This window comes from Notolabrus celidotus, chromosome 8, assembly GCF_009762535.1.
Source record: "Notolabrus celidotus isolate fNotCel1 chromosome 8, fNotCel1.pri, whole genome shotgun sequence".
Lineage (NCBI taxonomy): Eukaryota > Metazoa > Chordata > Actinopteri > Labriformes > Labridae > Notolabrus > Notolabrus celidotus.
This window is the reverse complement of record NC_048279.1, coordinates 18,947,503-18,969,285: the sequence shown is the minus strand read 5'-3', so window position 1 is coordinate 18,969,285 and position 21,783 is coordinate 18,947,503. Positions and strand designations below refer to the sequence as shown.

The following is a 21,783-nucleotide window of genomic DNA, read 5'->3' as shown; positions in this document are numbered from 1 at the left end:
CTATCTATTTTAGGCAACCACTTTGTAAATCGTATTAGTAGCAGTGTTTGTTTATCCAGTATTTACATTCTCATGTATGAACCATAAAACCCCGAAAAGAAGAAAAAAAGAAAAAAAAAACAGCTCAGAATGAGTAGATAAAGTTTTATTTTGTTTGTTTTTAAACAATGATAAAGCTTATGAAAAAAAATGTAAAAAAATATTGAATTTAAAACAAAAATGGTACTCTAGTTTTGCTTTCTAGCTTTCACATTGTTTTTTTAAGAAATAAACAGAAATCTCAATTAATTTCCTTCTTTGGCAGACCACTCCTTGTATCCTCCTTTATAATTCCGTGCACTGAAACAGAAGACAAAGGAAAACACTTAAAAACAATCCTGGAAAAGTAAATACTAAAAGCCAATAAACAATGCAGTAATTATTTGAAGACATGATTGTATGGGCATTCGACACATTTTAAAACAGTGAGGGCTTGTAATGCCGTAGACTTAGACTGTTTGTTTAAAAGAAAGGCTTGGTGTGTTTATTATGTACAGTTGCAAATATCTTATTTACTTCACGTATCCAAGTTCCTGGGCTTTGCTAGTGGCCCTTCCCCCTCGCATTCCCATCTGGCAGTGAAACACCAGCTCGGGGGCATCTAATGATGGCTTGGTTACTCCGTACTTGGCCTTGAATTCTTCAGGCTCCATTGCAAAAGCAGCATCCACTGCATCAACTGAATGAAAGAAGCAGAAAAATAACTTTATTAGATCTATGATGAATTCACATCAACATCCACTGCAATACAAACAGACCTCACACAGATGCTGATGCGGTATGCACAAAGAATCAAGAACAACTTTGACCTGATTGTGTGTGATAAATACATAAAAAAGGCCTTAATTCAGTTTTCAGCAGGAGTCAATATTGTATTTTTTTAAATTGATGTAAAGATTACCATGGATGTGAATTGCCCCTGGAATACCTCCTTTGTCAACTTCCTCTTTGCTGCGGACATCAACAAGCAGGAGATCCTGGCTCTTTTCCAGAAGTGCTTTCAGATCCTCATAGGAGATTTCTGCATTGCCTGACAAAGATAAAGAGAGCACATTTAAAGCTTTGCAAAGTCAGATAAAACTTGTTGAATATCCCAATAAAACTGAACCACTCACTTTTTCTAGACACAGGTCAGTCCTAAATTGTTAAACAGCCTGATTCATACATTTTTTGTCCCCATCCCATGACTGATACATACCTTTCCAACAAAAACAACCACTGTTGATGTGATGCAGTAACTTACACCTTCTGTGTGTATCTGCATAGTTAGCATACACTGAATCATAAGGGAAATGCAGGCAGAGGTGTCAAGTAACAAAGTAAAAATACTTCGTTACCTTATTTAAGTAGACATTTTGGGTATCTATATTTTACTGGAGTAATTACTTTTCAGCCAAATTTTTACTTCTACTCCTTACATTAACACGCAATTATCAGTACTTTCTACTCTTTACATTTTAAAAATAGCCCCATTACTCCTATTTAATTTCGGCTTGTTTTCATTCCGGCTTGTCATCTTTAAAAAAAAAACACACAAAAAAACCCCAAAACCTATCCCGATAAATCGCACCATCCGGATAGATTGAATTTGATTGTGGTTGGATGAGAAGTACAAACATGATACCTTAACATATTAATATAACATTATAGTCATTATGGCCTTTAGAAACATGTTTTTATTGGGAGGTGGGCCTACTATTACACCTTTACTTGAGTAAAATGCTTGAGCTGATACTTCAACTTCTACAGAAGTCTTTTTAAACTCTAGTATCTGTACTTCTACTTGATTAATAAGATAAGATAAGATACTCCTTTATTCGTCCCACAATGGGGAAATTCATGGAGTTACAGCAGCAAACAAGAAGGTGTACAGTGCAAGAATTTCAACAATAAAAAATATATATATATATATAAAAATAAAAAAATAAAAAGAGCCAAAGCAGAAAGTTAATACCTTATGTTCCCAACTTAGTTAAAATAAAAGGCCTTTTAAGGGAAGTATTTTCCCTTCAAAAAACCTTCAGTTTCACATTTACTCTCACAGCAAGTCATCATCTTACATACACACACACACACACACACACACACACACACACACACACACACACATATATATATATATAAAATGTCCATCAGAGACAACAGCTTGGCCACAATTCTCCTGTCAGCCACCACTTCCACAGGGTCCAGAATGATGAATACTTTTGACACCTCTGATAACAGGAGAATGATGCTCATGATGTGAAGTAATACAGAATGCTCTTGACTGCTACACAGTAAACTTGAGTGTTTCCACGATTATCCATATTCACTTAGTCACAATGGCATGAGTCCTGTCTCCACCTTCAGACACAGTCTGATACAGTCAATGGCTAAAGTTATGAAACCGGTTTGTTAATGTTACTTGGGCAACCAGGAGGCATTCCCTCAGGGCTCAGGTAGCATCCGCCTTGATCCCCACCTTTACCGTCTGCTGAGTCATTCTTAGTATTACATCATGCATATTAAGAGAGGAAGAAGTGAATGATACTGTTTTTGTAAATGAATTATTCCCTCACCAAACACGCACCAGTGCTATGAACATTTTAAACCATCATGGGTAGCCAGCTTGAACAAAAAACAAAGTAAATATACTATCATTACAGTTTTACCTGCGCTACTGTAGGAACTGACTGATAATAATAATAATAATAACTCAATATGTGTTAGAGAACTGTTCAGCGGACACTAAGGGTGAAGTCTCAGCGAGCAAAGAGGAAGTTATTCGAAAAGTGAGTCTACAGTTCGTAACAGTTTACCTGTTTCATCATTCAGTGGAATATTGAAGGACTCACCTGTGTTTGCCATTTCGGTTGTTTGGAGATGTCCACAGAGTGCTTGATTGTTACGTTAATAACAGACGTCTACTTCCTCATGTTGTTCAGGACGAATCATTGGATGAAACGCAGATGGAGGGCGGGACTTAACCTGACAGACTTGAGTCCTCAGCCAATAAAAAACCCTGCCACACTTATTAGCTCTTCAAAGTAAAAGCTGGGAAATTAAAGTTAAAGTTATGAATAAGGGCAGTCATTGAGGATTCAGACCTCTTGAGCAAAATCAGGGGTTATACAAGATATAAATATATTATCAAAGCATATGCAACATTATTTAGTCTTTGACGAGAAGTATGACTTTATAAAAAAAGTGGATTTAAAAAAGGTTTTCCTCATACATATGACCCCTTTCAAGGTGATAAATTTATTATGACCACAACCTTTTCTTACTACTACTATTACTACTACTACTACTACTACTTCTACTACTACTACTAATAATAATAATGATAATAATAATAATAAAATAATAATATAGGCAATAATTATAACATAATTTTTTTTATAATTAGGATTTTTGTGATGACATACCAATTATTAAGATTATCATCATCATTATTATTATTATTATTATTATTATTATTATTATTATTATTATTATTTTTATTATTATTATTATTATTATTATTATTATTATTGTTATTGTTATTGTTATTGTTATTATTATTATTATTATTATTATTGCTATTATTATTATTATTATCATTATTATTATTATTTTTATTATTATTATTATTAATATGATTACTATTCATATGATGATGATGATTCTTATTATAATCATCATTAGCAATAGTAGTCTTGTAGTTTGAATAATAATAATAATAATAATAATAATAATAATGATAATAATGATAATAATGATAATAATAACAATAATAATAATAATAATAATAATAATACAAAAAAGTAATAATAATGATTATGATGATGTTTATAATTCAGAATAAGAATACGATTGAGAAAAATAATAAGAAAACCTTCAAATAATAAAATGTTAATTTTGTGTTAACATAAAATCACCTTTATATTGTTCGTAAACCGAATTTGTTAAATTCAAGTACTTTCCATGACTTTTGATAGATAGATTACAGATATAATACCCACTTAGTGCAAGAAAAGTATGGCTATGCAGATGCTTCCATTCCATTCATTTGAAATTGAATTGAGACATTTTACACATTTTTTATTAAAATAAGTTTTAGTTTATTTAAAAAGTTCAAGTCAGTATGAAAATAGTCAAAATTAATACAATTAAATCATATACAGCCACTGTAAAATAAAACAAACACTATATTAAATCTACAAGGGTTCATTTGCCAGCAAATTAACCTGTAGTGCGTACCATTAGTGTAAAGAATGACCCATCTGTTTGTGTTATTCAATGAATCCCACTCATATTGATCCCATTAAATGTACCTAGACTCAAGAGTGTGAACAATTTTTTTTTTCTTAATTCAACATAAAACCAGCCCCAGCATCGTCCTCTTTGCTTTAAGGCCCCTTTAGATCCGGTCTAAAAGGGCCTTTTCAGTTTGACTGGGATGGATTGTCTGTGCTGAAGTCTGGATCACAGAGTTCCCTCTGTGCTATAAGAAGGGTTACCCAGTCCATCAGTAGAGTCACCCTTTGCCTTTTTATGCATTTTATACTTCCAAAGGATCACAGCTGCTATGATGAGAATTAAAAGGAGGGCGACTCCTCCTCCAATGACCCCGGCCAAAAGTTTACGGTCAGATGATTCAGAATGGTCAAACCGCATACAGGAGAACTCAGAGGGACTGCTGCTCCCTGCCTTGTTCACTGCCTCCACACAAACCTTAGTCCCAACCTCCACAGATCTTATCACTCCTCTTCGTGAAACATCCTTAAACTCCATGCTGTCTCCTTCACTTCCCTCAATCACCACCCTATACCGTGACACCACAGAAGATGGAGCGCACCACTGGATCTCTATCTTCCCCCTGTCAGCCCCTGCACTGACTGGCTTTAGCGCATGGATGCGAGGTGCATGAGGAGGCTCATCTGCCCTACTGATCCCAGGACAGAGGCAACCATTTCGTTCTGCAAGGATTTCACATGGCTCCTGTTTCTCTGAGCAGGCGTCGTACTTGCAGGGCTGCTGAGGTTTGTGTTGGAGAACAGTGGTCCTGCTTTGGGACACTACATCAGGAGAAGAGATATCCTCATCATAGTCATCTGGACCAAAGTCCGTGTATTTGATACGAGAACGAGTGACGGGAGGGGATGTAGAGGCAGCATTAGTGAAAAGGTGGATGTGGAGGGCCGGAGAGGCACACAGAAAAAGGAGAAGTGCAGTCAGGTTCCTACACGGTGGCATCATGTCTATGAGCAGAAATGACAAATGATTAGAAATATTACACAGCTATGAATACATCACAGACAATTCTCATAGGTGTCAACATTGGTCCTTTCAGTCCGTAAGACAGGAGTTACTTTGTCAGGGCTCATCGTTTCTTTAATGACTATGTGTGGAAAATTACACCAGGACATCAGTCACATAAACTTTAAAGTGAAATAGAGGAACTGACATCAAGAAGCTGAAATAACTGTAGTAGTGACCAATGCATCATAACATAAAAACAGAACTTGGATACAATAATAGACAAAAGTGACGCAACAAGGATTCAAAGTGTTACTTAGCACAACAAATAAGGTTTACTAGACACACAGCTTGTTTTTTGACCTAAGATAAGAAAGGTTTTATTTCATCATAAAACTTATTCCTCAAGCTTGTTGACCAGGATGTTGTTTAATCAAAAGTTTATGGCTCGGAAATGCCTCTTTGTTATTAACTAAATATTTGTGGTCTCCTGTTTTCCATCCTGTGCTTTAGATAAATAAATGCTGAGTGCTGGAAGAAAAAACACAACTATTGGGGTGACCCCATCAGCACATCTATTGTCTCCTGGATACGGGCCAGAAGAGTTCTGTGGGAACTGCAGAACTGAACCACAGAACTGAACCACAGAACTGAACCACAGAACTGAACCACAGAACTGAACCACATAACTGAACCACAGAACTGAATCAAAACACACATGGATTTTCAGTACTCATTTCTTGTTGAAATGAAGAAAAAATATCAAGTCAAAGGGGTTTATCTTGTGCATTTGAACCCTACAAATGAACAACTTAACATTGTTTTTCAACTGGCTACCCTACATCAGCATTGCAATACATACATCAAGGCAGAAGTAGAGAAGAAATATTTAAAAAGGCATACTCTACCTGTTTGTCGGTGATTGATAGTCTAAGTCTCACGTCTCTCTTCCTCCTCGTTCCCCTCTATCTGCTCTAAATGTGTGCTCACTCTGTTCTCACCGACTTAAGTTGTTTCCCTCAAACTCTCCTCCTCCTTCTTGACACCCCCACATTTTCTCCCCTCACTGCCTCTCCCACCCCTTTTTTACTTTGTCATTCCTTTCTTCTCTGTTTTTTTTCCAAGTCATGCCTCCTTCTCTTTCTCAGTGGTGCCTCCAACCAGACATCGTTGGACTTTTTTTTATATTCTTCCTTGGTGTGGATTTTTTTCAGTGAATGTTTGTTGGGAAGCAGTGGACTGGGGGCAGACTCACCATGTGCCTGTGTGCTGCTCAGCATATTAATTTGCTTGGCAGCAGCAGGAGGCATGCATGTGCTTGTTTCAGTATGCGTTTGTGTAATCTGTAGGTGTAGCTGCCTGTTTTTGATTACTTCTTTGAATGCTAAACTTCCTGCATGCTCTGCAGGTGATGTTGTGGGAATAAACAGCACATAAGGTCACTTCAGTGTGCGTTTATGTGTGCCTTTGAGAGTGGGGGGTCAAGAATGCGTGTGTGTCTGTTTATTATGGACCCCCCCCCTTCCAACCATAGTGGCCCCTATTGTGACAGGCTGGAGGGGAACGATGAATGATTTCTCCATGCTCGTCCTTTTATGGGGTGAAGCTGGCAAAGTGGACAAGTTCTTTCTTTTCAAAGTGCCCGTGTTGTTCAGATGAGAGGAAAAGTACCAAGCTAGAGGCCACTATCTTTTCCAAACATCAAAACCCAAGGGAATTTCTTAGGCCGCATCAATAAAATCCTGATGGTTCCTTTTAGATTTTACTCGAGTTGAAATGGAGGCTGTTTTTTGTGAAGTCTATGACATGTGCATATACAAGGAATGTCTTTGAGGGCTTCTCATCATATATAAGGAGCCAAAGTAAACCATAAAGCAGAGTACACTATAATGAGGTTGTGAGAATTTGAACTTGGGTGTACAAATCACCTTTTAATGTTCGAATAAAGGCTAAATGTTTTTTTAGCATGATAAACAGATAAAAGATTAAGACCCTAAAAAAAATCATGATTTGGGAGTTGATAAAAACTGAAGAGACATGAAGAAGTACAGCAAGTTAATGAATACAGCACAAAGTAGAGAACAAGTTTATTGGCTGTTAAAAAAAAGTTTTACGTCCTCAGATGGAAATGAGTTCAGATCCATAAACATTTTCTACATAGTTTTGTTCATGCATATAAATATAATACAGATGTCTGGAAAGTAATATTACACTTACACTAAAACTCAGCTCTATAGAAACTCAGCTTTAATGGAAATTAAGCCCATTTAGCTTGTGAATATAACTGTACTCTTACTCTGTCTCCTATTAGCCAGGATAATGAAGCTGTCCACATTCTTCAGTCACCTTGATTACATTAATTAAAACACAAAATTTACAAAAACAACTAGGTCAAAGGTAGAGCTTTGTTATGTTGCAACAATGCACAGCGTGAACACTTATATTTTGTCTCACAGTATGTGCCTGCTTGGAGGCATTGCCGGTGAGTCATAGCTGTAGAACTTATAAGCTCCCTGTTACAAGCTAATTGTAAAACGTGTTCTTCATGAGGGAGGTTGTGGGGTAGAGGCTCTCATTGATGCATTCCATGTTGTGGGGTAATGAGAAAAAGAGGAGCCCAGGGCAGAAGACGACAGTCATAGCGTTTTCTAGATTGGCTCTGGCTCTGGAGGACACACTTTATCCAAAAGATAATTCCCTTAGAACTGATGACATCTGATTTTGATAGATTCAGATCTATTAATAATCCATCTTCTAAGTCTGATAACATTCCCCATATTGTAAATCATAGAGCGTCGCAGTTCTCAGGAACTATAAAGAGTGTTCACTGATGGGACATCATATTGGTAACTGCTGAACACCCTGGACTGCATTCCAGACTAATAGTTCTTCAACCTCAATGACCCTGGGATATGGCACATAAATTCATGGTCTCATGAGGATAGAGACTGCTAACTTTGGGAATACCCTGACTTTTATTGGACCATTACCATAAAAGTCTTTAGCTTTGCATTCTTACTGAAATACCTCTGGTGCCACTACTTTGATGTCATAAAATGTGGGGCAGGTATCGGCAGTGCTCTGAGGAAGCACTCATTTTTCTTTTGATCATGGATTATAAGTATAGTTATAAATTCACGAGGGTTTCATCTTTACCCAATATATATATATATATTTTTTCTTTTTTTTTCTTGATACTCAACGGAAAACAAAGACGTTCATGTGTTTTCTCACACTTCAGGTCTTTCTTCATCTCTGAGTTTTTTTTAACTCTGAGTTTCAGGTTGTTTTGGCTGCATGAGACAACCATCTCATCCACCCCCCTCTGTCCCCCTTTTTCACAGTCAGGAGCTGATATGTTTCAACAACCTGCCCGGAACTGGATGGTACAGGTTACTGCGACTTATCAGAAGTCTAAATGATTCATGTCAGCTTTCATTCCTGAGCCACAAAACCCATTTTCAGGAACTTTGAGTTCCAAGTCTTTGTTTGTGTCAGGCACTCTTCTCACATTTCCAGCACAGAATGTGTTAGGTTTAGTTAGCTTGTATTGCATTATCCGAATACTTATTGTCCTTTTGCTGTGAAAGTGCACAAAAATGCATGTTATCAAAAGTGAGTAACTGTAACTGAATGACTGAGTGATCAGAGAATAAGTCCGAGACAAATAAACATTGTGTGTGTGTGGCCCACTGAAGAAACAAACATAAGAAACAACAGCAGGCTCACATACTATTTGAATTAGTGGGCTTGTGAAAATTTATGGGCAGGATTCAGGAATACGTCATGAAAGAGCATCTCTCTAGTTCAAATAAAGAAATACAATTAGAAAGAGGCGACCAATAACAAGTTCTCAAATTTTCTCTAAAACCACCAACTATGTTATTTTCAACCATAAAACCCTTATCTCTTATCCATTACAAAAACAGAAACTCTCATCATTTATTTTTGGTCCATGAAAGATACTTTTAACCTCTACAAAACCACTAAACTGTGCAGTTAATGACTAACAGGCAGCTCTTTGTTTAGTCATACTCATGATTATGAGCATGTAGGCCATCCCTGATGAATTTCTGGAATCGGCTTTCAAGTGTAACCAAGCACAACGCAGGGGCAGACACCTACAGTCACGACGCTCAGATTGTAGCATTGATATTCCAGTTCCATCTCCAGTTACTAAAACTTGAGCCCAGTTCACATTCAAACCAGTAAACAGATGTCTTCAGAGTGGGCGACATCACCAAGGAGTCAGGGGTCTGTATATCATTTCCCTCTGTCAGTGACATGCTGAAGTTTTATACACACTGTGATTCCAAGGCCCCCGAAGAATGAGGGAAACAAGTGAGTGTGAGTCATACTGTACTACTTTAGATAATGACTCCGTGCCAGTGCATTTCTCTCTCCCACCACCACAGCCTGTTTGAACATGCTGCTGAGCATGTCTCTCACAACCAGCTTGTACCTTTTCCGTCATCACCTGGTTGTGGATATCAGGGCCGTTTAAGATAAGATACTCCTTTATTTATCCCACAACGGGGAAATTCATAGAGTTACAGCAGCAAACAAGAAGGTGTACAGTACAAGAATTTAAAAATAGTAATAATAATAAAAAGAAAAAAAATATATATATATATATATATATATATATATATATATATATATATATATATATATATATATATATATATATATATATATATATATACATAAAACAATAAAAAAAAAGCCAAAGCAGAAAGTTAATACCTTATGTTCCCAACTTAGTTCAAATAAAAGTCCTTTAAAGGGAAGTATTTTCCCTTCAAAAACCTTCAGTTTCACATTTACTCTCACAGCAAGTCATCATCTTACATTGTGGGACTTATTACATCTACTCTGAAATGTGTGGGCCTCGCACAGATGCTCATTCCCCCTGCCCACACCTCTCTGAGGATTTAACAGGAAGTACTACCATTGGCTGTGTCCCCCCTCACCTTTGACTCCCACTCTATTCAAAAGGAATCCAAGGGCAGTCTCGACAAACCAGACTTTGTGAAGTTGTGCAAACTTCTATTTTTAGTTAAAAAACACAGTGGAGCCAGAGTAGGCAGTTAAGTCTTGCTGTTTCTCAAGGGGGCAATTTGAAACAGGCCAGTGATGATGCAGCAGCTCCATCGGATAGTATACTGATGATGGTTCGCATTCCTACCCCCATCTTATGTCTGTGTGATTATAAACAATGAACACTGGTAAACAAAGAGGTATTGTTTTTCAGGCAGAGTATAACATAATTCAATCCAGCTGATATCCAGTTGAAGGATATAATTTATGGGCAAGGGATAATTGTTAAATGTTCACTTATGTATCCACGACGCCTCAGACTCCATTATTTTGACTTATGTAAGTGGGGATCACTATTTTCACATGGCAGCCACTTTCCTCTGACATTACCCTCATTATGGGTTGCTCAAACATTACTGTCAAAAGGGATAATCCTGCACTAGTGGGTTCTAGTTTTCTAGCTGTACAGGAGATATATCAAGCATTCCTGAGGTTGGGTCAGGTGGCAAGTAAGGGATAATGTATAGTTAGCAGGTAGTAATGCAGATGAGAGTCATGACAGGGTGAGCAATACCCTGACACAAAGTTCAGGGGACTTGTCTCACCCTGAAGGTAAATGTTAGACAAGGTTCAAATCATCATTGCTATGATCATGACCACTTATGGTTTAGATTTTTTTCAATGATTGGCAAAACAGAGATTCACTCACCAGATGTTCTGCTGCCATTGCTTAGATCGCAGGACAGGATCTTGCTTCACTTTTTCCCAGAAGAGATACTTGGGAGGCACATTTTTTGCCACATTGTTTACCAGTTAAAAATGCTAACATAAACTAATGTGTTTGCCAGGTTGCATCAGAGGTGGACTCATTTCCTCAGATTGTTTGAAATTATGTGTGTGATCAGGTTGTCCTTGCATTTGATGTCAGAAATGAATAATTGTAGTCAGAGGTTTAACTAATCAGAATCAAGTAACACAGCTTGGAAATAATGGGTTATATGTTGCTAACTTTGCATATATAGGCCTTTCATGATTCCGGTGGTTGAAATGTCACCTGCTCTAAATAAGATTGAAGAGTAATGTGTTCTCAAAGCGTAACTTGGGTGAATATGAGATAAAATAAGGGAACCTATACAATTTATAAAAAATAATTAGATCAAAGTTGCAGTTGCCTACAACCTACAAGGATCAGGTTTTAAAGGTAACCACAGATCATCTGTGGCCCTAACTTTTTCTGCAATATAATGGACTTTTACACATCACATTTTTACTGGTCAGAAGGAAAAGCAAAGGTGTTTATCACAACCCGGTTTGGTTTTAGGTTTTTGTTTTAGTGTCACAATTGAGTCTGACAGCAAGACAATGAGCCAGAATGAAACTTACCCCTGACAAATGAAGCAGGTAAATTATGTTAAAACTGCACAACTAGCATCAAGACATAAGAGAAACTACTGTTGAATAAACTAAACTAAATGTAACATATTCAGTACAATTCATTTCTATGCAGCTCCGAACAAACACAGAGTTGTAGCCCCACTTAGTGGTGAAAACTTGTTCATGCCACTTTTGCGTGGGTTGAAAAATAAAAATCCACAGAGTCTCTGGAAAAAAAACAACTGTGGTTTTTCCTATTTTAGGTTAACTGATGAAATGTAATGACCCATTAAATCAGTTAACTGGGTTTTATTTATTCATCGTAGTAATAAAGTATAAATAGCATCAACACACTCCATCTGGATGGATTGCTGTTCTTTGAAAGTCACAATTACAATGTACAGTTGAACTATTCCTTTACATCTTATACACTTTAAATGTCAAGATTACAATTTAATTGCTTTTTTTTCTGTCCTATCACTTTCATTTAATGAAGTTGTTCAGTACAATACAGCATTGTTTGTTATGACTGAGCATTTGACTTATAAAACTAGAAACAGTCATCTTATCAGCTGAATCCAGACTATAGATTGTACAATCTGTTATCATGCACTACAACCACTTTATTCATCCAGTATAAGCTACCTCATACAGCTGTTACATATTATTCACTGTGTATTTCTGTTCTGTGACCTCTTTATCCACTATATTTACTCAGTATTAGTTTTCTTTTTCTTTTCTTTACACACCGTTTACATATTTTTTTTACAGTATGCTTGATTTCTTTATGCACTGGGTTCATTTGACCCCTTTACCCACACAGTATTACTCCCTTATTCTTTCTGTTGATAAATATGTTTACCTCAGTTAATTTATTCCCACTCTTCATTTCTAATTTGGATTTTAATTTTAAATTTATATTTCAGGATAAATGTATGTATGTATGTATGTTTGTTTGAATGTGATAATGTCTATATTGCTGCTGTGCAGTTATCGACCAACTGTGTTTTATACCTCTGCTCTCTGGCCTTTTAATTGCACCCTGGGATAAACAAAGTATTTTTTTTTTAAACCAAATTTTATTCATTTTAACATTTAATAACTGCAGTAAAACAAACAGAGACAAGCAAATGAATACATTAATGCAAAGTGTAGAACAGAGAGTGCACCTAACAAAAAATAAAATAAAATAACAATAATTAAATAAAGTATTTTGAATTGAATTGAATTGAATTGAATTGAATTGAATAAGCAGCCACACCATTTGTGTGAAATAAACAGTGACATTTACATGGTCATTTGTGGATCACTGTTTTTTTAGATAAAAAAAATATTTAATGGATTCTTAGATATATCACATTGTTGTGGATTAAACATTCAATCACAAAGTTGTTGGAATTGTCTCACCTGCAGTTTTCTTATAAAATATTCTGAAGTTTCACCTGTGTTAATTTAATCAATTTGACAAGCAGGATAATTTTACTGACAGTTCTATTAACCATTTGTAAGTACATTAATCTAATTTACTGAATTAGAATAATATAAAAATAACTATCATAGATGCATGAATTTTTTTAGCTATATTGAAAATAAAATTGCCTGGGGCTAGGGGTGTGACTAATTGTAGCTTCTTTAGATAGACTACCATTTGTTGGTTGACACAAAAAACTTGTTTTCATAAAAACTAATCATACTGTTGTTTGAAAATAATTATCTACAAAGTTAGCCTGCCTGAAGAGTGTAATAAGATAGCCTGTAATTTAAGTAGGTTTTTTTTTTTAGATTCCAGCGCATTTTAGTTTGCTATACCAAGTCCTCCAGGAAGTATTAATCAGGATAATATACATGAGAAAGGGAAGTAAATTGGTATTTAGAAAAAAAAACTACGTAATAGCGGCCTTCCTTGAGCATTGGCCTACATTATTTTTAGACATTTACAAAGTGTTTGTCAGTTTCCATCTACATAAGACTACTATTATAGCAAAGTCATCAGTAAATACACTTTCTTATTGTGTTGGTATCAGTGCAGCTGGCTGAAAAAGTACATTTTCTGTTCTTTAAGAGTCATTTTTTTCAGCATAAAGCAGACAGAGAGATATCAATCTGAAGCAGAGCCAGCCCTAACTGACTTGGTGCCCTATAGGCAGATTTTAACTGGTGCCCCTTGTATTGTAGCCAACTCCACCAACAATCACATCATATATGCACATAAAGAAAACTGACACACATCCTTATGTTTTACACATTTTCTTATTTTAAAATGACCTCTAGAAGAACATTAATGAAATGGTAACAACACTGATATTTAGCAGGGGGGGAAATACAATTTCAAAATGCATAATGTAATAGTGGTAGAATTTATACAGTTATTATATAACACAATCATTTACACAGTACAGACACTTTAAACAAAGCAACAGTAATAGATTAAGTGAGGACTGAAGGCAGAAGCAAAATGCTTATTTCAGCCTAGCCTTCATTTTCTATCTAATTAGACTAACAGCTTCCAAAGTGTAAAGAAAACAACAACAACAAAACAAAAACAAGTAAATCATGAACACCTGAAGACTTCAAAAACTGATTTGGAAACAATTTTTTTGAAAACCAAAAGTGAATCCCAAGCTTTTTAATGTTTACTGGCATAACTCCTCAATTTAACCCAAAATTAAATTAGATAGAACAATATTTTTTTTCTTATTATCTTCAAATTTTCTTACTCACTCATTTAGCGGCGCCCCCTATGTACGGCCGGTGCCCCTAGCATTTGCCTATATTGCCTATGCAATGGGCTGGCCCTGATCTGAAGAGTAGGAGTTCTTTAAAGCAGCCATGACCAATCCGTAATCATAAGCAAACTCGTCATTAAATACGTCTTCAACGGTTTGGGGCACGGTCTTAATGGTTCAGTCCAGTCTGGGTCTCGCAGTCTCCATAGAACAAAGAACATAACAGAAGCTGCCGAATTGTTCGCCGAAGTCTGAAACCGTGAGACAGTCGGGCTTTTCCGTGAATCCGATGAAACCCGAAGTCTAAGCTTGTCCCACAACCCTGACGTCAGAACAATGCAGCTCCAACATTGGTCGCAGCCGTCGATCCGCCAGGAGAAGGAGGCGGGGTCCAATCCTTGAATGACGGCTCCAGCTATCCTGACACTCGGGAGTCTAGCCAGCCTCCGGGACTCACACGGGCCTTCCTATTTAACGTTGACTGCTTGTTCAGATAGCAGATGAAAGAGACGGACTGCCTAATAAATTCTCTTATCACTGGGGGATGTTGTGGATCGTGTGCGGACTGTATGAAAAGGAGACACAGGGTCGAGGCGGAGCGGACGTTTCACAGGTTGATGATCCTTTCTGGCACGGAGCGGGGAAGCCAGCAAAAGTAAATACATGGTCTTGGTCTCTATAGGCTGTTCCTAGACACAGCAGCTCACATGTAAAGGAGAAATAGGCGGTGCCTGATGTTTCCTGGAAAAATACAGACCCCAGAATGACACATTTTGCGTTTGCAGGTTTTGATACATTCGCTCAAGTTGGCGCTCAGACTTGGGCTACGATCCGCATGTGGGAAGCTTGAGGACCGTCTGTCTAGAACATTTTGACAGTTAGCCAATCAAATCTGGTATTCAAATTGGTTCTCTTATGTCAGTGACCTATATCTCATGCATGTGCGCCAAAAGCCCACAGTAAACTCTCCACCAGAACACACAGAATGGGGATCAACGGGATAGACAACCAGACGCAGCCCTCCAGCGGAGAGTCCCGAACGGAGGAGCCAGCTGCAGATCTTCAGATGGAGCAAAGAGATGCTCCCCAAGAAGCAGGACAGAGGAAGGAGGACCAGGCGGCTGGCGACCAGTGCAAAATCGTGCAAGAGGACAGCACCGTGCAGCTGATCGAGGCCGGGTCCAAGCCGCCTCTCTCCCCGGTGTCTGAACCCGAGGCAGGGGTCCAGGTGGAGAAGCACGGACATGGAGGCGGGTTCGTCCCACCAGAAGGAGGCTACGGCTGGCTGGTGGTTTTTGCGGCAACCTGGTGTAATGGGTCCATCTTCGGGATCCAAAACTCTTTTGGCATCCTGCATTTGATGCTGGTGAAGGAGCATGCCAACCCAGAGGACAAGACGTCTCAGTTCAAAGTGGGTGAGTAAACATACTGTCTAGTTAGAGGAGCCTCTCAACGAGATGAAAAAAGCATCAACTAGTGGACACAAGTGCTTTTGTCCTGGATGACTGCTTGGTATGATGATTAGAGGGTGGAATGTGGAGGTATAAAACATCAGCATAAACATATTGCACCCATCAGTATAAGAGTCGTTTATGATCGATAGGTTACTATGTATAAACATCCCTTAAATAAACATGTAGGTCAGCTGAAAGTTCAAGTGGGTTTATAAGTTAAAAGTAGCACACTAAACTTAGTGTTGCATGCCTCTTCTCACTTGTTCACATGTACCTTTTAGAGAAAGTTCAATGATTGACATGCATTTAGCAAGCTGTGTCCTGGCCATCCATTCATGAACACTACTGTTATTCCAACTCTTTAGTTAGCTGCAGCAAATCCATTTGAGTTTGTCACAACTGGTCTTTTATGAAAAGTCCCCCCCCCCCCCCAGCGCTCAAAGTTATAGAAATGTGCTTTACACTGTTTAACAGTCTGAACCTCACACACTGTACAAAGTGTAATCCAACAAAGTAGGACTTGTGAAAGTCATAATTTCTGTTTCCATTTAATGCTCCACAGATTGTGAAATACCCAGTATTTAGTTTACTACAGCAATGTTTTTCTGCCCCCCTCCCCTCTCTACAGAACTGGGACACAACAATCAAATATAGCATAAGAAGCTAGTAGACCTTGTGACCAGATAGTGAAATAATTTTATTTCCCTGTGTGACGACACAGCTGCTGTTAAGGACTTATTCTTGGGTATTGGATGAGAATGAGGCCAGTGGTCAGCCCTCTGTCTGCTGCATGTTTACTTTAAACCATACTGCAGGATGTTACCATTAGCTGTCATTGTTGAATGTTCATATCATTTGTTAAACTAAAGTGGGTGGGTGCGAGGTAGTGATCAAGCCTTAAAGCAGGCAAGGACATAAATCTAAATAAAGTAATCAGGGATGCTGCATACTTTCCAGGATTTGTCCGCTCAGTCTTGTTTAAAGGAGATGAATAAGTTCCTAGAAAAGGTTTGACAACAATGGGTGCAAAGACTTACACAGCCTGCAGCTCACAAGTGAATAAAAAACTGATATTTTCTTGGTTTGGCTTATAACTATGGTGGAAGTGTTGACTTCAAAGTATGAGATTTAGCATTTAATTGTTCACCAACTAGGAGGGCATGCAGATTGCAAAAGTCTGCAAAGACTAAAGTCCAGTTCTCAATTTGCAAGCACAACTGCTGTAAACATCTGGAAATATAAAGATGAAGTTCCTTTGCATTTATCATTTATCCTTAAATTACAAATATTTTGCAACCAATGCATTCTTAAAAACAACTTATTTGATCATCATGTACAAATATATTAGGATTAGACTGAAATCATGAGCTCAAAAGTCATTAACATGGCTGCTTGTTATCAAAACAATTATAAACAAATTATTTCCTCAATGATTGATGCAGACTCTTGTATGCTGTTACAAAGAACCCCCCCCCCCCCCCCCCCTTTTTTTTTTTCTACATCCAAATCCAACAAAAACAACAAAAACCTCCTTAGTGGACATAATGAGGCATCAAGGGAGCGCATCGCTGGGGGTTTAGCCCCTTGATAGGTTTATGGACTCTATATTTTGCTTTAGGCTTCCTCATATTAACGATCACTGACTTAACAAGTGTTTTTCTTATATGTGGTCTCTTTCTTCGAACAAACACTGTGAAAGGAGGATGTAACTGTAGTGGATATTTTTTCTTCTTCACATCTTGTCAAGTTCCACTATCACTCAGAAATGGTTTAAGGTCAGGATGTGGGAAGGGATTATGCCTCTAAGACTGATCTCTGGAACATGTTCAATCATTTCTCATCCGTATGAAAAAGTTACAGAAAGAAAGGCTTTGACATGATCAGGGTCATTTAAGTTGTATATTTAGGATTAATGCCTTTCATAGTGTCTTGCATTTTTCCATCTATAAGGAAATGTCTGCTTTATGAGGCATCACATTTCTTTGATAGAAAACCTGAAATCTGGTGTAACTGGAAAACAGATACTGATTGTTAATATTAAAGAGTCATTTGGAGTATATTGCTTATATTTTGCATTCAACAGAAGTCAGTTTCTGTCTAGGTATTTCTAAAAGGCCCCCTCCCCTTGCCTTTCTTTTTGGCTCGTTAAGGATTTCATCCCTGTTCCCGTTCTTTGGATTTGATCCCTGCTTGTTCTCATATGTGAAAGGATTAAGCTGAGCCCTGACCCCTTCCCCTCAGCAGCAGAACAAAACAAAGGGGAAAAGCTTAAACACAATAATCACATTTGTAATGTCTCATTTTGAACAATGTGAGAGGGCACAGTCAATAAAGGCCATATTCACATGTGTCTTACAGCGGCTTCTTCTAAGCAAGAAAGGAGAAGTGAGATGTGATTAAATGGTGGTCAGAGATTGCTGTTAGGTCTTTATTTTACTGGGTATTAAGCCTTCGGGGGTAAACAAACGTTTCTGGAGTATCAAGGTAGGGGATCAAAACAGCATTTATTCCTATGTTATGAGTTGCAGATGTTTTGCTCAACGAGATCAGCATGGCACTGCGAGAGGTTCAATACAAAACGTCTGGCATGTCGAGGGTGTGTAATAAGTGTAGGTATCTGAAAGTAAAAATGATTAAGAAACTTAAAAGAAAAGACTGTGGCACTATTACAATCAGTGGGGGAGAGGCATATGTGGGAGAAAAGTTCCAATTACAGTAGAAAATGATTGAAGGCGCTGGAAAAGAGGGTCTGAGTGTGTGAGTGATGAATTTTTCATCGACCCCTGAAATGAATTCCACCTATATGCCACTGGTGTAAAACAGATCAGTAGGGAAGGCTGTGATGGAGGCAGAAAAACCCCCAGAGGCCTATTCCAGAACAGTGTGTCCTATTTATGTCAAATGAAGACATCATTGAGTAATGACAACATATTTTCTGTTGCTTTTATGCTTTCTTTTAAGGGCATGTTCAAAAGAGTAAATGTATCAGTGATATTGCAACACTAACTCCATTAGCAGTACTGCTCTGTCCTAATGGAGATGTGTTTTTTTTCACTTAATTCAGATCCTAAGTGAACTGTCTATAAATCTCACAGCAGCAAGGCATTTGCCATTACATTTCAAAAGACTCTGATAATTTATAAGTGACCAAAACAGACTAATGGTCTGAGACGTACACTGAGTAAACCAGGTTGTAAAGAACATATGTGGTAAATAGAAATCCATCAAAAGACTACATCTCTTTGCTTTTCCACATTGATACAGTTTCTTTCAGAATAACACATGAAGACTACAGTAATCTTTCAGAGCTGGTAACTGTTGGGACGTGATCTTACTGTTTGAAAACAACTTAACTGTGAGTTCAAATGTCTAGTTCTGTGTTTGATCATGTCACTGCCCTCTTTTTGTGACCTTGTACTGTGTTGTTTGGCTTGGCAGTCATATTGGGGAATGATCAATATCCCATTTGAACATTTTTATAAAAAAGCTGCTGCTGGGCTCTGTTAAGCTTCCATGTTTAACTTAAAACAGCAAGGGGATTTTATGTCGATACAGGAATTAAAATTTTGTCGGAGTGGAAAAGCTGTAACAGCACAAACAACATAATTTCTGTAAAATTTGCAACAAATTAAAACAGCTTAAAGTGAACAATTTTAATTAATTGTCGTCACAATTTTAAAAAAAGATATGATCAACACATTCATGGCTGACATTTGTCAAAAGCCAAGAATAAGCTCATTAAACTGAACACTTTAACTGTGATTCAAACAGGTGTCACTTCTGTTGTTTGCACACTGCTATGCTTTGTGTTATGCTGCATCTCCCAGCATCTCCAGGGCAGCTGTAGCTCCCAGGTTGGCAGATCAGGGTGTACTTTGGCATTTTTGGCATTCCAGAGGGCAGGGGAATGGGTTCAAGCTGTATAGAAGTCTGCAAAAGGCTCCTCACGCTAACAAGCAGGTACATTGCAAGAAGAGCGCACAGACTTGGATTATCTTTGTTAAAATTGGTTTGTTTGAACACCAGTAAAAGAAAGCAATTAATAGTCAGAAGGAAATAGTGATGGAAAAAGAACACTAATCACCCCAAGCTGACACAAGGGGGAAGATAAGTGAAAAGAAGCATTATCCTTTTTAAGAGCCATCGTTTCTGGGAAGTCTTATCTTTAAGAAACAAAAGCTCAGAGAAGCCCACCAGTATCAGATAGAGGCTGATAGAAAAGAGTAAGTGCTAGAGTGGCGCAGTAGATAATATATCAGGAGCTACAGTCTCCATGTAACACACTGTACTTACTGCATGCTATAACCAATACATATATCAATGTAATCCTCCTGCATTAGTGTTGAGCAGTTTGCATAGCTATGAATATTAATAGCTCGGAGCGTGGTATGAAGAGCAAACATCAAAAGGAGCTGTACCAACTTAACACGTCATGGAGCACCCAGAGACTCAGGCTGTCACAATACATTTGAGGGCCGTCTTGTTTGAAGACACTCCTCTTGCATCTGCGACTGCTGATTCCCCCAATAACTTGTTCTACGTTGTCAATCCTCTGCAACTATGCCGCCTGACCTGATGTACAGTAAAGTAATTATCCAGTGGTTCAACTAATGCTAAAGTAACACTTTATCTTATTATGCAGTGGTAGAACTACATTGTTTACAGTATGAGAAACTGATGACTAAGTGAGAACCCTTATCTTCCTAGCTGTTTGGCCACAATTTACTTGATGCAACACTATGTGAGCTAGGTGTTGTTAGCATTATGAGCAAGCTAATTTTGCACTTTGATAATTTTAGTTATGGTATAAATGCCGTTTCTTGACAGTGAAGTGCATTTTCGAAAAATACCTGATCAAAAATTAAACAAGGCACAACAAAATCGAAGAGAGGATTTAGTGAAAATAACATGGCTCTTTGACCATATTCACATGGGCGCCATCTCCCTCTGATGCCATTATATTAACATAATGCTGTGTTTAAAGTAACTCGCCATGACCGATTGACCAGCATGAAGAAAGGGAAGCAATTGTGAAAATCAGAGAGAAAATTGTGATATTTTAAGTTCAAACAACGTAGCCTATTGGCTAAGTTTTTAGTGTCAGTCAGGAATTAGGTAACATTAACATTCAGCTTCTTACTACACAATATTAATTTTAGTTAGGAAGTAGGTGATAGCTATTTTGTTCTGTTTGCTGATATTTTATAACACAGACTTAATTCTTAAATAATAGTGATATTAGCCAGTCATTGGCTGAATGCTAGCATTAGCTGTTGTCTAACAGTAGCTAGCAAATTCAATTCAATTCAATTCAATTCAATTCAATTCAATTCAAATCGTTTATTTATTCTCGAAAAGACATTGAGGTTTCCCTCATTTCCAATGTCGTAGAGATCACAGGCACATTACAGACAACAAACAAACACACACACAATCATTCACAAAATAATATATTAATTAAAACAGATACAATTTGAGACACAGTGGTCTGAGATCAAGGTCTTAAACTCTGGAAAAGAGGGAATGGATGTCAGCTTTAAAGTCTGTTGAAGGGTATTCCATGATTTAGGGGCATCAATGGAAAATGCTGATCGACCCAGTTCAGTGTTAACTTGGGGGACTTTCAAAATGAGCTAATCAGAAGAGCGAGTCCCATAGGATACATAATTCCATTCCAACAAATGATGTTTTTACTCTAAACATAGTTGAAGTCTCTCTGTTTATTCACTATCAATTGCCTTTTCAGTTGCTCATTAATAGAAAAGCTATTACAAATACATATTTAGATGTCTTAAAACCTTAACACAGCACTTGGTTTCCTAGCCCGTGTTACATTTCAGAGTAACTGTATGTCTGTTGTAGTGTTTCAGACACAGTTTCATTTTTCACACAGAGCTAACATGTCAGTACCAGAGGCTTTTTGTGTGGAA

At 37.6% G+C, this 21,783-nt stretch overlaps 3 protein-coding genes across 3 annotated transcripts in view; 1 reads left to right on the top strand and 2 right to left on the bottom strand.

Annotated features, from left to right (window-relative positions):
• Positions 1-262: 262 nt before the first annotated feature.
• On the bottom strand, positions 263-3,003 carry si:dkey-34l15.1 (thiosulfate:glutathione sulfurtransferase). Its single transcript, XM_034689087.1, has 4 exons — positions 2,874-3,003; positions 941-1,069; positions 556-718; positions 263-339 (listed from the first exon to the last, which is right to left on the bottom strand). The coding sequence occupies exons 1-4, from the start codon at positions 2,884-2,886 to the stop codon at positions 285-287; spliced, it is 360 nt and encodes a 119-aa protein (XP_034544978.1). The 5' UTR covers positions 2,887-3,003; the 3' UTR covers positions 263-284.
• Positions 3,004-4,105: 1,102 nt separating this feature from the next.
• Positions 4,106-6,305, bottom strand: LOC117816767 (LRRN4 C-terminal-like protein). Its single transcript, XM_034689086.1, has 2 exons — positions 6,168-6,305; positions 4,106-5,261 (listed from the first exon to the last, which is right to left on the bottom strand). The coding sequence occupies exon 2, from the start codon at positions 5,257-5,259 to the stop codon at positions 4,486-4,488; it is 774 nt and encodes a 257-aa protein (XP_034544977.1). The 5' UTR covers positions 5,260-5,261; positions 6,168-6,305; the 3' UTR covers positions 4,106-4,485.
• An 8,390-nt stretch (positions 6,306-14,695) lies between these two features.
• The window catches only part of slc16a2 (solute carrier family 16 member 2), a 29,727-nt gene continuing 22,639 nt past the window's right edge, over positions 14,696-21,783 (top strand). The window contains exon 1 of the mRNA XM_034690794.1: positions 14,696-15,814. Coding sequence (XP_034546685.1) covers positions 15,385-15,814 — 430 coding nt within the window. The 5' untranslated portion in view covers positions 14,696-15,384. The remainder of the gene's footprint in view (positions 15,815-21,783) is intronic.

Bases quoted from the DNA above. Each gene is read 5' to 3' on its own strand.
- si:dkey-34l15.1 (XM_034689087.1), bottom strand. The intron at 719-940 runs GTAATCTTTACA...TCTTTCATTCAG, and splicing joins AGGGGCAATTCACATCCATG to TTGATGCAGTGGATGCTGCT. The intron at 340-555 runs GTAAATAAGATA...CTTCTGTTTCAG, and splicing joins CAGGAACTTGGATACGTGAA to TGCACGGAATTATAAAGGAG.
- LOC117816767 (XM_034689086.1), bottom strand. From the start codon at position 5,259: ATGATGCCACCGTGTAGGAACCTGACTGCACTTCTCCTTTTTCTGTGT.